The sequence below is a fragment of the Xiphophorus couchianus genome, chromosome 15 (assembly GCF_001444195.1).
Source record: "Xiphophorus couchianus chromosome 15, X_couchianus-1.0, whole genome shotgun sequence".
Taxonomy (NCBI): Eukaryota; Metazoa; Chordata; class Actinopteri; order Cyprinodontiformes; family Poeciliidae; genus Xiphophorus; species Xiphophorus couchianus.
The window spans coordinates 22,059,068-22,076,290 of record NC_040242.1 but is presented as its reverse complement, the minus strand read 5'-3'; the positions used below and the strand labels follow the sequence as shown (position 1 = coordinate 22,076,290).

The window sequence follows — 17,223 nt, the reverse complement described above, 5'->3', positions numbered from 1 at the left end:
ACTAAAAGGTGGCATTTCATTTTTACATATGAATATACACTAAAGTAAACAACAGTTACAGATTATTTTAAATGTCTTTATGGAAGTCCACAAGTCGTTGAACCCCTGCAGCTCAGATTTCCAGACTGGTCTCAACAAGCTTCAGGAATACTACAATTCTGGTTCTGAAGCTCAGATCACAGCTTTGCTAGCTTTACATCAGGCTCGTGAATTAGACAGAATGCAACATTACAGCATATTTATAGGCAAATACTAACCACTGACACACTAAGTCATAGAGGACAGGCTAAAATATTTAGTAAGAACACCTGTGGTGAATTGGTTCATGACTTGGCTGATTTCGCAATGAAAATCTGAGCAAAGCAAGATATCTTGTGGGGTTCCTCAAGGCGTTATTCTCCAGCCTTGAGGAACAACCTACAACAACCTACAACAACCTAATCAGTCTAACATGACCTCTGGAAACACTAGGGGTGCACCGATTCATCAGCCAGCCAACTCATCAGTGCCCATTTCCTTAATTTTGGGAGATAGATTTTTACATGTACAGCCAATCTAGTCTAAAAATCCACCAGTGTCCTCTGCTCTCCTGTGAGAAAGGTTTGGCTGATAGCCCGGCCCACCAGGCCATGTCTGCACATTTACATTTAACAATAGTTTCCTCACTGCTGCCAATTCAGCAACATTCTTGCTATTTTGAGCAACATTCCAGGCAAAAGAAAATTGGTATTGGTCAAAATCGGAATCGGCAGGTAAGGCTTTTTAAAAGATATTCCTGTCACAAAAACGACTGAAAACTGAGCCAATATTTAGATCAGTGCACTAGTTTTCTGTCTTCAAAAGGAGATTTACTATTATTATTTTGTGTTACCAGGCTTAGGTGTACAAATCTTAGAAACTTGTCAGATATGAAACATCTAGGTCCATCTAAGTTCTACTTCTTTACATGGTACTTTGACTAAACTCAAAACAGAGCCTTATTTGTTCCGTTGCATTTAAATACATTGTTTTTGGGGGTTTTTTTTCTTTTCTGGTGTTTTTACAGATAATAATTATTTAAGATATTATAACAAGTATGGTTGTTCTTTTACAAAATATAAGAAGAATACCAGTCTAGTTTTCATGTTCTATCATAGATTGCATCTCACAGAACGGTTCTGAATCTGAAAAGATAACAGAAAACAGAACCTTGATCCCTGGTGTCAATGCCCTCTCCACACATGGCCATGCCTCCGGTCGTCATATGAGATACTGCACGTTTTTACAGCCTCATACAGGGGGTTGAGCAAGAGCTGGAGCTTTGAAGATTCTTTTAACTTACTGAAACCAGAGTTCAACTGCTGAAGACACCTAACAAATCATGACAAAATATGCAACAACCAAAACATTTTTGCTGAATCTAACGTCCTAATTTCACATTCCTGTTGCATTACAACTTTATTTCTAACAGAGTTAAAGATCAGTTCATCCTTTAGAAGCTGAGGACTGCGGTACAGTCAGGCTTCCCCAAATGTAATAAGCTGCAGCACCAGAATGGATCTCTAAGATGTTCAGGAAACAGAAAACCAACAGCTTCTTTGTGCTGTTTTTAATCCTATATGCTCATCTTTCAGACAGCAGCATCGATAACAGGTGGCTATAATCACAGTGGAACAGCAAGGTCATAATTACATTATTCATGGACAAATCCATCCTGTTTTACTCTCTCACACACAATCACACACAAATTTCCCCATTATGACCTTTTCCTGTCTAACTCCTGTCAGTCTTCTACTGTGTACAGCTTTAGCCCAAAGAGATATTCAGAAAAAATGAATTCTGTGAATTAGTAAGATCTTGGTAAACCTATACCAAAAATAATTTAGTTATTCCAAGATCACTTTTTATGTGTTTGGGTTCACTGGGCCTGCTTTCACTCATTCAGCTGCTGATTTGAGGTGATTTGTTTTTTTTTAATTTATTTTAAAACTAGTTTATAAGACCCGCAGCATGATGCAACCACCACCATGTTTGACAAATGATAGTGTTGTTAGGTTTAAAAGTCTTATCCGCTAGAATTGTTTCTCCAGAATACATTCGGTTTTCCTTGCAAAAAGAAGTCACTCTGGCTTCAGTAAATAAAGATAACCAACAAGAGTCACTTAGACCTCGAAAAGTGAAAAAAAACCCAAAAACATTATAGAACTTTGAGCATCTTTTAATTACAAATTTAGGTGATTCAGGTGTATCTACATTTCCACCCAGTGCGTACTGAAGAAAATTCATTAATATGTAATTATTTCAGTCAAGAATAAAACTTTTTTTTTTTACTTTGCTTTGTTTTTTTTAAATCATTCAAAGCCTAAATCTGATAAGCAATTCACTCAGAGGACGCAAGCTCAAGGCTGGGATTCACATCTTATTTTGGAAATCCAGACAAATTTTTCATTTGGCAATTGTAAATCTAAGTCAGTAAGGATCACATATGGGGTTCCTCAAAGCTGTGTTCTTGGCTCACTTTACTGAAAATGATGACACCTATGATCAAATGCTGATAACATGCAACTTTATGTATCTGCATCAACGCCGCTCCATTATAGTTGGATTCTGTGCATTATATGAGCAAATGGGTCAGCATTTCTTCCAATTTCATACACAGTTCGAAATCAGCACTGAACCAACTCCATTAGACCAAAACGCCAAAGAGCATGAAGAAAAAACGTTGGTGTAATTATGGGATCATAGTATTAACAACAAACTCTGTTACTAAATTATTGTATTACTGTCTTAAAAACATAATGAGAATAAACTGTAAAGAATAAACAGGAGACAGAAAAACAAATCCATGCTTTCAATGTTGATGTGTTTGATCAACCAAATCAGGCAGCTCAGCGTATTCAAAAACCAAGACTAGGACATAGAAAATGAATCATATTTCACTAGTTTTTAAGTCATCGTGGCCCTTAATTGTAAAACATTAGAAGTGTAAAATCATAGTGACATTTTTCTTGCTTGTTGGGTGTTACCTATCAAGACCCGTTAAAACCATTAGACACACACGTGATGACTCTGGGTCCAGAACATACAGAGAGAGAATTTAACATCTATGCTCCTCAGCTCTGGAATCAACACTCTGAAAACTCGAGATGTGCAGAGTGTTGTTGGTTTTTTAAAAAGGGGACTCAAAAATCTTATTGTTTACCACAGAGTTCCCAAAAGAGGTCAAACAATACTTCATGTCTGAGGAATGGATCTGTTTTAAACGTGCAGTCAACCTTTTCTGTCATTTCATGATACTATTTTTGCTCTTTAATTTCATTTTTTATCCATCCATTCCCTGGAGTTTCCTATGTGGATGAATAGGAAACTCATCCTATTCATGAGTTTCATATATGAATAGTTTCATATGAATAGTTAGTTGTCTAACTATTCATGAATTAGACAACTAAGTCTAAGTCTTAGTTGCTAGTTTAAGTAAATTAGACTAGCAACTGTTTTTCTTATTACTACAGCATGAAAAATATACATTTTAATATTTTTTTGCAGCTGTAGCTCTTATTTATTTACCTATTTATTTATTATTAGCTTCAAATAGCTCTTATTAAATATGGGTAATGAAAAAAAATAGTGAAAGCTTAAATTAAATATTTCGCAATGTGGAGCTAATAGCATAGGAGATTTTTCCTCAACAGTTATTGTAGTTTTACTAACTTGGACCACTGCTCTTTCGCTTGACTTGTGAGGGTTTTTCCCCTTGTCACGGCAGGAAACAACTTGTTTTTCTTTCTTTCTTCCTTCCTTTAGGTGCCGTTAGCTCACTTACAGTGAGTACAGTAATAACTAAATGTGAGAAAATGAGCCTAAAGAAAAGCAGCAGATGAAAGGACAGCGTGTCCTTGTGTTGAGGCTGCTGCTACAAAGGTTGCTGGTTCAACTCATGTCTTCACGGTCTGACCCCAGAACTGACACTGACAGTAAGCTGTAGCTACTCACAGGTTCTGAAGCGCAGGTCCGGGTCGTGCTCTGAGCCGAACTCTCTCAACATGGACAAGAACAGTAAGCCGAAGGAGTTCTGGATCCCGAACACCGAGCCGTTGCACCACATGGATGCCAGCATGACCACCCAGCCCCAGCCGCCCTCGGGGTGGACGAACTCGACCTCCTCAGCCGCAGGAGGAGAGGCTTTCTCCGCCAAGACCACCTTATACTCTCCGTTCTCCTCCTTCTCCTCCTTCGCAGAGACCGGCTGCACGGGCACGTCTCCGGCGGTAGGGTCTTTGGTGTCACTTTCCGTCACATTGTTCCCCTCTGTCATTGTTTCTCTTGAAGATGAAGCAGCTCAGAGAAGGAAAAGTTGGAGGAGTTTCTGACGGGGACTCGTTAGAGATGAAAAGGTAAGCTGTCGGAACGATAACGGGCCGCTCTGGGTCAAGGTGAGGCCGCGTTCATTGACATAAAGCTGCGGTTCCTGAGGTTCTGCTAACAGAGAGAGTAATAACTGTCAAAAAGCTGCTGTTGCAATATTATAAATAGATATCGACGAGGGGCGGGGCTCCGGGGCATCCCGCAGCTCATTGGATGCTGAGGGCCACGCATTGCACCAGAGGAGTCACGTTTCTAACGCTGTAGGGTTCGGGAGAAACGAGACGTCCCGTTTGCTTATCAATATTACAGAATTCCACAGAGGAACCGGAACCGGAATCAGGAACTTCTTTAATTACTGGTGTCCCCAAAACAACTGGAAAGGATCCAGGCGAAGTTGTTGGCCCCTGGCACATTTATTGTTTGGTTTTGTTTTTTTACCAAAAACATCCCATCAATAATCACATCTTAAGCATAGTCTGAATAAATCCAAAATGCAGCTTTCAAATGATAACTTCCTTTAGAGCTGCAACTTATTATTTTAGCAATCGACCATTCAATCAATTATTCTGAAGATTAATTGATTAATCGGATAAAAAATGGCACATCCTGGAGAGTTTTCATTTAACTCCTTCTGCCTTTTTCAAACAATATTTGAAACACATTAAAAGATGCAAAGAAACATGTAATGTTTTTAAAATCCAAAAATAAACATTGCGATATACTGAAACGCTGTTAACTGGTTCATGTCTATGTTAGAGTCAGGAAACTAATTCATTTCATTAACTCGCAGAACCCGATTTCTGTCATTGTACTTTAGATTTTAAGCTTTTAAAGTGTTGTAACTTCCGGACTGCTACTTTTTCCCAAACGCTTTGAACGCTGCTTTGCGGCTGTATGCTGATGAGGACGGCACGCGCTCCAGAAACAGCTCGACCTGAAGACGAACGTGACGTCGAGAGACAACAAAAGACTGGGACGTGTTGTTTTTAAAGCTGTTCACAAACAACATTAAAAATACATATTTAATGCATAAATGAAAGGCATACCTGCTGAAAGGTTATTTTCAAAAAGTAGTTCTGATCTGACCAACAGGCCTCATCCGAATCCATATTCTAATATATTGAATACATGGCATTAGTCATTTACCGAACAAATCTGAAAGCTAATATTTTGAAGACTGGAATCTGCTGACTAAAGTGTTATGCAAAGAACATTTTTGTCAGCAATTCTGTCCAAATATTGAGCCTTTGTAGCACTGTAAGTTGTGTTACAACATTGAACAATGTGAAGTTTTAGAAATTCAATTTGCAAACTAAAAACAATTTACAGTAACAAATAACAATTTAGAAACAAAGGCAGCCAAATAGTTGATCAAATAAGTCAAAGTAGTTTGGTCAGTCATAAAATCTAGGCTGGATCATTTTTGATTTATTTACTTTTTTGTTAATTTTATTTCTTTTGTCCAATCTTTTCTCTCTCTTTTTTTTTTTTTTAGCAATATAAGAACCAAATGTTGACTTCATATTCTAAAAAAAAGTCACAATTTGGAGTAAATGTTTGGAGCTTTACTGTAATGGTTGAAATATCTGAGTCAAAGCAATAAATACACAAGATTAACTGAGTAAGTAAATAGAACAGTATCAGCCAGGCTCTCCACAAATCTGCCTTTTGAATCAAACAGAAAGTTCACAACAGGTCACATGATGTGGAGGATAGTGCTCTGATCAGATAAGACCAAAACTGAATTTTATGACTGCACTGCACAAACCGAGAACACTGTGAACACGGTGGTGTTGGCAGCATCATTCTGAGGGGATGATTTTCAATCAGAGGGAGAAGAGAATCTGCTCTGAATTGGTGGGAGCCAAATAAAATACAAACTTTAAGAAAATCTCTTGGAAGTTGGAAAATGCCCTCTTAAACCTATAAACGACTTATTTGTAAGACAAATAACTAGTGCATACTGCTTACCCTTTTCTTTTTTTTTTTGTAGATATGTTTATTAATTTTTTGTTTAATAACAACAACAACACAACACAGAACAAAAGCTCAGCAGTGCAGTCCAGAGTCAAAAGGAAAGATAAGATAGGGGGCATACATACTTCCATCATTATATAGTCCACATCTAAGCATTTATGAACACTTGAGACAAGATGGTAGACACGTGTCCTTCAGCATAATCCAAGAAGGGCTTCCATATGCGTCCAAAAATGTCAGTCTTAGAGTGGACGAGGCATGTTAGAAAGTCGAGAGGGATATATTCCAAAATAAGCTTCTTCCACCCAAAAATACTAGATTTATTAGAAATCCATTGTAACAAAATATTCTTTCGAGCACAGAAAGTTAGGACATTATACAACTTACTCTTGTTTTGATTTTTAATATGTTTATTTGGGTAGACCAAGGAGAAGAGACACTGGATTGAGATCAATATTAGTTTAGATAATATTCCTAGTCTCAACCAGAATAGATTCCCAGTATATCTGGATCTTGGGGCATGACCAAAGACAGTGTGTGAGGCTGCCTTCATGTATTTTGCATTTAGGGCACAGTGAAGAGGACCCCGGTTTAAACTTAGACACCCGGTTTGGGGCAAGTTGCAACGCCCAGGAACGATTACAAATAGTAATTTTTCTGGCAGAGTTCCAAATACTGCTCCACATTTCATCAGTAATCTCGATATTCAGCTCTCCTCCCCAGGCCTGGGCCAGAGTTGATAAGTGACGCTTATGACATTTTAATGTTTTGTAGCACATACTGAGCGACACTTCATGAGTTCCGAAAAACAGTTTTTCAGTGCCTGAAACCTCAGTGTCCCCGAATAGAGTTGTTTCTTTTTTAATAAAGTCTCTTAGCTGGAAGAAACGGAAGAGGTTATTTTTCCCTACTCCAAAGGCTTCCACAACTTGATTAAAAGACATGAGGATCCCCTCCTTAAAAAGACAGCCCAAAGAGGAAACACCCTTAGCCACCCATTCCCCAAACCCTGCATCTAACACACCTGGAAGAAAGTCAGGGTTCTGGACATAGGGTTAGGTCTAGAAACTTTGAGGTGGGAAGGGGAAACAGGCAGAGCTGCCCCCTTTCCACCTCTTTTATTCACTCTTGCAATTGAACCGATGGCTGAAGCAATTCGTAGTGATCCCACTGTATTCGGTGTCCACACTGATCGGGGGACCCATAAAATTTATATGCCGACGATGTTCTGTTGTTTCTCTCCAGATTTACCACTTCAGTCGAAAGAGTCATTGCAATTATTAATCAGTTCAGCTCATTCTGGGGATACAAAATAAACTTCTCCAAATCCGAGGCTATGCCCCTGGGTAGACAACTCTATATCCTTAGTTCCCCTTTTAAGTGGATTTAAATATCTCTGCATATTTGTCACACCTGTCTTCGATCAGATGTTCAAAACAAACTTTGTCCCATTATTTGAAAAGATTAAGCTAGACCTTGAACGCTGGAATTGTCTTCCCATATCTTGGCTCAGCAGAATTTCGCTTCTTAAGATGAACATTCTCCCTCGCTTGTTGTACCCAATTAGGATGATTCCTATTTTGTTTACTCAGAGGTGGATCCAAAAATTAAAGAGTTGGTTTGGTTCCTTTATCTGGGCCAAAAGAAGGGCATTCATAAAAATGTCAACACTACAGCTACCAAGAAACATGGGAGGCTTAGATTTTCCAGACCTCAAAAAATATCAGTTGAGTTCTGAGAGTGGATATCTGGAAATTCAGCCACAGTGTGGTCGGATATAGAAGCCTCGTTATGTGACTGCCCTCTCAAAAGCCTGCTTTTAATTAAAAATATGAAAATGATAAACAAATGCTGTAACAATCCAATCACTGGGAATACAGTCAAGGCCTGGAGGACGGTTCACCCCATTTGTAATAACTGCAGCTAAAGGACAACTGTAGAGGACTTTAATCCAGCTGATAAAGTTGGGACCCAGTCCAAATTGATGCAAAGTATGAAATAGATATGACCATTCCACGCGGTCGAATGCCTTCTCTGCATCTAAGGAGACTATGAGACCATCCATCGCCCGCTGTTGACACAGCTGAATCACATTCAAAAGACGTCTGAGGTTATTGCAGGAATTACGACCCTTGATAAAACCCGTTTGGTCTATCCCTATCAGAAGGGGTCAAATGTTTTCCAAGTGTGTTGCTAGAATTTTCGACAGTATTTTTAAATCTACATTGAGTAATGAGATGGGTCTGTAAGAGCCACAATTTTCTGGAGGTTTTGATTTCTAAGAATTAAGGATATATTTGCTTCCCGGAAGGAAGGGGGAGGACACCAGTACCAAATAAGTCATTCAGCATAGATGGGTAGGGCTTTGACAGCAGAGCCATAAATGTTTTGTAGAATTCTGAAGTGAGCCCATCCGGGCCGGTGCTTTCCCTCCCTGTAGGGATCTGATGGCTCTATCCACCTCTGCCTCCGATATTTCTGCATTTAGAGCTTTCTTTTTGTCCTCTGGCAAATTAGGCAGTTTAATTTTTGAGAAAAATTTTTCCATTAAAGATTGAGAGTTGTCGCATTGCTCAGATTGGTACAAATTTTTGTAAAATTCAAAGAAAGCTGCATTTATTTTCTCTGGGTCTGTCACTTACCCTTTCCTATTTTCAGTCTGTGCACACATATACAGCAAGCATTAATCTGGAACAGTTTTAGAATATTTTCCTTTCCATAAAAAAAACCTGAACGCAGTGAACGTGCTTCCATCTGTCCAGGGATCAGAGGTCGGAATCAGTTTGAAAAGCAAAACCTCCAGATTAATTTGAAAGTACTTGTCATCATTGATGAATCGGAACTTAATTTCTTGCTGAAGCATGTTGCAAATGAGTGTGAAAAGCCTCCAGATTGCTCCATCTGCAGTGAGTGGACACTGTTGTTTACTGTCCTGATTTAGTCAGGAAGCTGCATCTAATTTTTAGTCTAATTGTTGGTAGAAATACTGCTTTCATTTATTTATTTCCCATATTTATTTTCCAAACATGTACTAATCTGAACTGTTGATACAATGGTGCTTTGACCACTTTATCATCAATACTTAAAAACAAATCTATAATATTCTCCAAGTGAAAAATTATTGTTGACCAAAATGGTGGTTTCAGAAATGGATGACATGGCTCTCTGCCCAGGGTGGCAACACCTGGAGGGAAAACAAGACAAAATGTAAAATAATGCAAGTTGTGCCCTGAAAAAGTTTACTACTGCGCGTGTACATTAAGGGGCGAATAGGCGCCCTCCTGTGGTGGGCAGGGGGATCATGAACTCCATGATTAGCTGGTGATAGAAAATTCTGTATCTGATTGAAAGCTTTTGGTTTGCCACCAAGTTAAAGGGGTATTTCATATTTATGAATCTACGCAGCATTTGACCATCTCTGGTCCAAAATCTTAAATACTTAAGACTGGTCAGACTTCAAGAAATCCTTAAAAATATTTTTTAAAGCTTCATCACACTAGGACTATTTTAGATTGAGATTTGAAAACCTCAGCGTTGACCTGGAAACTTTGGCGCCGTCGTTTAGGAGCAGTGAACATGGGTTGGAAACTATTGGGTTCCAAATAAATTTACAAAGCCTAAAAGTTTTGATTTTTTTTTATTATTATTATTTCCTTTTAAATGATGTAGACAAAAAATACTGACTGAAATGTTTCTACAACATGATAATTAGGAGATGTTGGAACGTTCTCTGACTTCCTGAAAGTCACGTGAAAAAGGATCCACATATCTGCAGGTCTGCAGTGGACTGGAGGCTGCTCACATGCCAGGAGGCCCTGACGGCACACATGAGCTGATGACCATGAATCCGTTTCCATGGCTTCAGCTCTCCACTTTGGCCACTTTAGGTACCTGATCTTCATTAACCACCTCCCCCTTCCTCTTCCTCAGGCCCTTCATCTTTCTCGTTTTCAGCTTGGACAGATCCTGTTTCTGCATGTGCACCCGGCCAAACGAGGTTCCAAAAACATCATGGGAAATGTTCTTCTTCTTCTTTGGCTGTAGTAATAAAAACAACAAGAACAAAACAGGTGTTTTAACATCAGAACTGTCAAGTTGAACAAGGTCTTCATTCGAGGTCTTCATCACGAGGTGCCCTCTACCACCATCTTGAGGACATTTACAGACATTACACATAATATCTTACGACACTTACGACAGAATTGAATCAAGTACTTTGCCTGCTTACTTATTTAAAAATATATATGTATTTGAAATGGTCCTGGTTTATATTCATCTAATTATAGAACCGTGCAGTCTGGTGGTCTAATTTGGCACCTGTATTACAACAGTATTACAAACTATTACAAGTTTAGACTAATACTCTATTTGGTAACAAAAACATATGAATACCTGCTCTATACAATACATTCTACTTTTAAAAGATATCCACAAAAAAGGTGAAAATAGTATTTATTATAGATTTATGTGTGATTTTGGTGTTGGCATGGATTGTTAGTATTATCTTGTTTACTGTTGTGGTAACATGGGGAAGTACAATTTTTTAATTATGTATTACTACAATTTAATTGTTCCCTAAATATTGCCTTTGCCCCAATAAAGTAAGTATAAATGGTGTTATATTTTAATTAATCATATTTTCTGCTCATTAGTAAAAAGAACCCTATTCCTCTGAAAAATGTTGCCACAGTATCAAAAATAGCATAGAGTCATTTTCCTTCTATCAATATAAAGTGTGAAATCTTAGTACCATGACAACCATACAGTGCCCTGGAGAAGCTTTAGTAATTTCGGGAGACATTTACTACATTCACAACTAAAACTAATCTGAACAGTAAATACATTCAAATTTAAGGTAAAAATTACAACATAATGTACAAGACAAAAATGTAGTAAGTAAATAAATGTTAAACTTGTGAGTGAACAGAACAGGAAGTGCTTTAATTTTGGCATTTTTAGCAGGAAGTGTCCTTGAAATGTTACAGCTAGCTTAGCAGCAAGATTATTATTTTGATCTGAAATGATTCGTAGTCATTGAACAGTGTTCAGTTTGCGCAACCTGATCATTATTATGAAGCTACAGCTAACATGAACAGATGGTTAAGAGTCATTACCGTCCAATAATACACCAATTACTAATAATCAATACGTTCAGAGTAAAAGGTGCAGCTGCTGCAGTCTGTAGCTAACATACCAGCTTCCTGTCACTCTTCATTACACCAGATAAAAACTACAATGAAGACTTGAGGCTCAGACCACAAGTCTTCAGGACAAAAGTCTAAACTGGGTCTCAAGTCTTATGTTTACAATATTTTTTTAAATAAATCATCTGCTCTCTGGTGCTTTAATCCACTGAGATGCTGCTGTATATTGTCATTAGCAGCAGCAAGCAGTCAGGTTTACCTTCAGGGCTTTGGGCTGCCTGTGAGCCAGCTTGTACAGGTCATCTGACGCCAGGTGTGTCCTTCTCATGACAAAGTCAAACGACGGGCCGATCTCTTCCAGCTCAATCCTGGGCGTGCGACACCCAGACTTCTTCAACAGACACCTGCAGCCCCACAACGACACGCCTGTTACTGTGGAGCCTCTGGTATACTAAAAACTGAATGTCCTTCACTTCTCAACTTACTATACGTCTCAATCTTGTTCTCACTTGCCTTATTTCTTAAATCCAAACAGCCAATATCAGATTTGTCTCCATTTACTAACAGTTCAAGAAAGTACGAGAATTTAATTCAATCAGGAAAAAACACAAAATAAGATCATTTTAAAACCACACATTAGACACTAAATGCTTAGATACCTTTTATTTTGTGTGGTGTTGAGAATAAATAATTCTGTGTTTTCCTTTTATCTCTTAGCTAGTTGCTAAGCTAAAGCTAGAGGAAAGGACATGTTAGGGAATGCAAATGAGAGCTAGGGGTAAAGGATAACACACTAGGGAACACCCTCTTTGGAGCGTAGCTTAGATAGAGGCTAAGAAAAGAGATCACAAACTCTTCTGGGTAGCCATTTTGTCTGTTACCTCCTAAAGGTGGCATGTCAGAATGGACCAGCTGTATTTTGGTATTAATAAATGGAATTCATGAAATTAAGTCACTGACTTTTTTTTAATCTCGTACATCAAGAACTCAGCATGGAGAACGGATCATTCTCAACAGTTGTTATACTAAATAATTAAATGTTAGATAATGCATCCAAATCCCTGATGTCCTTTGGGATGACCATTTAACTTATAATCCTACAATTTAATGTCAGACAATATTTTCAAAATAACTTCAAATACTGACGTCATTTTATAGTCTACCATAAACATAAATGTATATTTTTGATGGAAAACAGACACGTCACACCTTCCATGCTGTAGTTTCATACCCATGTTCATCTTTTCTGATGTTTAGAGCCTAAACTTCATTGTCATTGGTTAATAAGAAACTAATCAGCAAGAAGCATAATGTAAATTACAAATTCAGTAAGTTTTTTTTATTGGTTTAAACCCAGAAGAAAAGTCACGTCCACCCCAGAGGGCGTGGCATCTGAAGGGATTAAGGATCCTTTACTCGCCTGTAACTGCGCATATAGATTTTTCCTTCCAGAGCAGTGAAGTGCAGAACGTGCTCCAGACCTGCCAGACGCACTGCAGGCACCGTGGGGCCTCTGAAGAAGTCTGACAGACAAACAAAAACGTCAGCAGAGCAGCTGCATGGCAGTAAGGAGCTCCAGTCCCTCAGAGTGATCTCTGCATACCTATGAGCAGGCTCTTTAGTCGTTTGTATTCGTTGTCTGTATCAAAAACTTCTCCGGCGAATATGAGCATGGGTTTGGTTCCTTCAGGAAACTTGCTGGTCTGGAACCAAAAGACATGTTTTTTTAAATTTTTTTATTAGGATCGGTTTCTGAGACTGGAGCCGTTATCTCAGGACAAGAACTGAATAAATATTGTCATATTAATACAATCTATTTCTACCAGGATGTGTGCGTTTCTAGCAGAGGAAGCTGGATGTTTGACTCACCTACACTGCAAAGGGCAAACTGGTTCACTGAAGCTTTACTGAACTCCTCTATTGTTACGGACATTTTCCAAAAACATTTTACTTATAACACTTCAGACACAGAAAATCACAACTAGAGTTGAAATTAACGATTAATTTAGTAAAAAAAAATTAACTGGCACATTCTGCATATTTTTCATTCAACCACTTATGCCTTTTTTATACAATTTTGAAAATGCAAATAAACAAAATTAAATTTCTTATTTAAACATGGAATAAAATGTATTCATTAACATGCCATAACCTGGCCTTGCATTAGCCATGCTATTGATCGCATGTAACAAAAGATACATCTGCAGTTAAATAATTCTTCTAACATCAACATGTGAAAAGCTCAACTTATCAAAACAATGTAGATCTGTTGAGTATTCTTTGGATTAACTGATTAATAACTGGACAGCAAAAGGTGCTTAGTAGGAAATTGTGTGGTTTTTTTAAAGCAGTTGAACCAGGTGAAACTAAAACAATGGTACTTGAGGATTTCTGAAAAGTGTATTTATCATAATTCAAAATGTGCAGTTTTGGTTTAATTACTGCTCTTTGTGTTTCAGTAAATGGCCGTTTTTCCAGTTAATGATTAAATCGATGACTGACTTTTATTTCAATAGTCAATTAATCATGACTAATCATTTCTGCCCTAATCACCACCTGTCCATGGTAAACCCAACCAAACCATTACCTTGATCTGACTCAGGGAGATAAACTTCTCAATTCCTAGTTCAAACATGTCCAGGACATGGAAATCAAACATTCGACCTGCAAAGTATGAAAAAAAATAAATGAGAGACCACATACAGTCGATGCAAACAAACACATCTCACACACTGAATAATGGTGCCAGCTTTACTTTCATGCTGCAGACTCATGGAGAGAGTTATCTCCAAGTAGCAGATGATCAGGATTTACCAAATATGAAGTTGTGGGGCCGTTTCTTGTTGTGGGAGCCGAACAGAAACAGAGAGCAGTCGGATTTCTTGGAGAAAAACTCCTGCAAAGGGACCAGCAAGGATCACTGCAAATACAGCAACTCAAACTGCAAAAGAAGCAAGTCAGATGACCGTGACACTGACTTACCAGAGATGTGGAGTCCTCAAAAGGCCGAGTAATATTCTTTCTGGAAATAACACACAACAGTATCTCCATTTAGAATATAATGTACAGTATATATCTGTTGAATAATTCATAGTGTTCAGAGTGTTGATTTGTCATAATGTGCAACTATAATTACTGCAGAATGTTTAACTAACTTAAACCATTACCAACTACAGAAATATTTACAATGCGTTTGTGTGACTTTTGATTCCATTTCCTTATTTGTGAAACAGATTCAAGAATGTCAGGAATGTCGAAGTGTAAACTCTATATCAGCAGACGGTTTTCAACATAAGATGTTTTAGCCTTGAAATTAATTGCGAGACTTTAATCAGGTTAATTACAGAGCCTATGATTAATCAGATTTTAACCTAAAACTGTAAATAGCTCAAATAAACAACATTTTCAGTTCAAGAATCCACTTTACTGCTAAATTATTATAGAAATAAACAGATATTTATTGTTTCTAATCTTTTACTTATGTTTTTCAACCATCCGATTGGTACAAAGGAATATTCTGCCCATTCAGATATTCAGATTTCAAATGTTTCAGGTCATTCATGGAACTTCTTTGGGAAAAAACAACATTAGATGTGGATTAGATTCAACAAGCATTAAAAAAAATACAAAAAAATCTGCCTACATTTGACTAATACTCCTAAATGTGTTGAATCTGTCACAAATACGCTTTTAGGTCCACTTACTTTTTATACAGCACAGCATTTGGTTTCCTCAAGGAATACTAAAAAAAAAGAGATAACACTTCTGTGAGATTACCTAATATTTTTATTTTTTTTTACAGCTCACTAATCTGGCATAAAAAAAGACAAATACTGAGATCCACTTCTATGTGCTTACTATTATTTCTCCCTGTAATGAAAATGTGTTAGCCACACAGAGGTAACACTACAAGCAATGGCATAATTTTGCATGTTTTTTTATTCCATCTAGTTTTGAGTTATGCATAATATGAAACTAAACAGAAGAAACAGTGTTTCTTAATAACCTCATCAGTGGCAGCTTACTATGTCTTTGAGGGCCGTAGTGACGGTCTGACTGGCGTTTCCTCCTTTCATGATCATGGTGTTCTTCACATCCTCAATTAGTTTGGGCGCTCTGCTCTCCAAGAAACGCTTTGACCGCCTTGTTTTCGGTTTTCTGAGGAAACCAAGAAAAGGCACAAGGTAACAAACCGCCAGAGCTGCATCACGGTTATGGCAGAGGCAGTGATGTTTCAAGACATTTAAAATCCGTAATTGTATAGTACTCTTGGGGAAAGAGTTTAAAAACACGACTTTCTGTATTTAAATAAGCTATTTATTTGAAATCTGTCAGCTAAACGTTTGAGAAAATAATTGTAGAAACTGAGAACGACCAGGTCATTGTTATGCCCATATATGCCTGATTAACGCTGGACAGTAAGAGTTTCTCTATGCTAACTGCAGATTACTGTTCATCCTGGCTTTGTGTTGACATGTGTTACAAACACGAAAACTTGTGTCACTGTGGAAACCGTTTGCCAAGACTTTAATTATGACAACAATCTTGAGAGAAAATCACTAGATACCCGTGTACATGTGACTACTTAAGTAATACCACTTAAGTTTGGGCTCGACATTATACACTTTAAAGATTAGAAAACATTCATGAATGTGGGCTTAAAATTCCATTACCGTGAAAACAACCGTCTCTACTACAACAAGAGTTAGCTAACTAGCGAGCACGCAAGTTAGTGTAAGTTTTTTTTCCAAGGAAATGTTACATGAACGTGGAACAAATAGACATTTCAGCCCAGCAGCTTCCTATAAAACAATTCTGATAGATTACTTACACTATTCCGTCTAACTGCGTCATTTTTAGCCTTTATTACTGTCGTTCAGCAGCGCTGTACTCGTGCTGCTCTTATATCCACGTGAAGCTTCGCACCGGAAGACAACAGAAAGTGCTTCTTCTTTCTTCTTCTTCTTTTTTATGGCGGTTGGCACGCAACTTACTGATGTGCATTACCGCCATCTACTGGAATGGAGTGGATGGCCACATATGCTACATATACTGTATATTCTCCCCCATCCCAATAAACAAAACAAAAAAAAACGTATAACCTTTCTAAAAATGTCGTTTTCTTAAGGTAATTTATTAAATAACAAAAATATTCAGAAGTAGAATTTTTTTTCCAAAATATCTTGTATATTTAATTGTAATTTATTTTCTCGTAATCAACATACTAATTCCCTTCTCTCAACAGAATATTTAGAACAAAACAACAAAACATGTTTTACTGTCTCTTCTTGTAGATAAAAACCACAATTTCCTGTTGGATGTTTTCCCATTTTTAATAATGTACTTTTTAACCCTGTATGACCAAAACGTAATCTGGATATTATGGTTTCCTCTTTTCTTTTTTGTCCTGTTCTCCTCATTGCACCAACTTTTCTTTGAATACTGTAAAGCCACCTACCAGTTCTATCTTCTTCCCACCGCTTCTGCCGTCTTTCCTTAACCTTTTGTTTAATAATAGATTTCATTTCTTTTTTACTGAATGGTACCAATATATCAATATAACAATTTTTTGTAGCTTGTTTTGCATATTTGTCTGCCAACTCATTTCCTTTTATTTCTACATGTGACGGTATCCATGTAAAAATAACTAATAAACCCATTGCCTGAATTCTATAAATTAATAACTGAATCTCTAATATAAGGTTTGGTCTACTAATAGAATGATTACTTTTTAATGAATATAATGATGAACTTGAAT

The 17,223-nt window shown here is 37.5% G+C and overlaps 2 protein-coding genes across 3 annotated transcripts in view; both read right to left on the bottom strand.

Annotated features, from left to right (window-relative positions):
• slc16a10 (solute carrier family 16 member 10) overlaps nt 1–4,501 on the bottom strand; it is a 42,551-nt gene extending 38,050 nt beyond the window's left edge. Inside the window, exon 1 of the mRNA XM_028039951.1 lies at nt 3,973–4,501. Within this exon, the coding sequence (XP_027895752.1) occupies nt 3,973–4,294 (322 nt within the window). The 5' untranslated portion in view covers nt 4,295–4,501. The remainder of the gene's footprint in view (nt 1–3,972) is intronic.
• A 5,438-nt stretch (nt 4,502–9,939) lies between these two features.
• On the bottom strand, nt 9,940–16,443 carry rpf2 (ribosome production factor 2 homolog). Of its 2 annotated transcripts, XM_028041146.1 has the most exons (10): nt 16,297–16,443; nt 15,491–15,623; nt 15,170–15,207; nt 14,448–14,487; nt 14,280–14,361; nt 14,053–14,129; nt 13,069–13,168; nt 12,886–12,988; nt 11,725–11,869; nt 9,940–10,359 (listed from the first exon to the last, which is right to left on the bottom strand). In XM_028041146.1, the coding sequence occupies exons 1-10, from the start codon at nt 16,317–16,319 to the stop codon at nt 10,183–10,185; spliced, it is 918 nt and encodes a 305-aa protein (XP_027896947.1). In that variant the 5' UTR covers nt 16,320–16,443; the 3' UTR covers nt 9,940–10,182. The 2 variants fall into 2 exon arrangements, with proteins under 2 accessions (XP_027896947.1, XP_027896948.1); XM_028041147.1 differs by lacking the exon at nt 16,297–16,443 and having other exon boundaries at nt 15,166–15,207.
• Between the last annotated feature and the right edge of the window lie 780 nt (nt 16,444–17,223).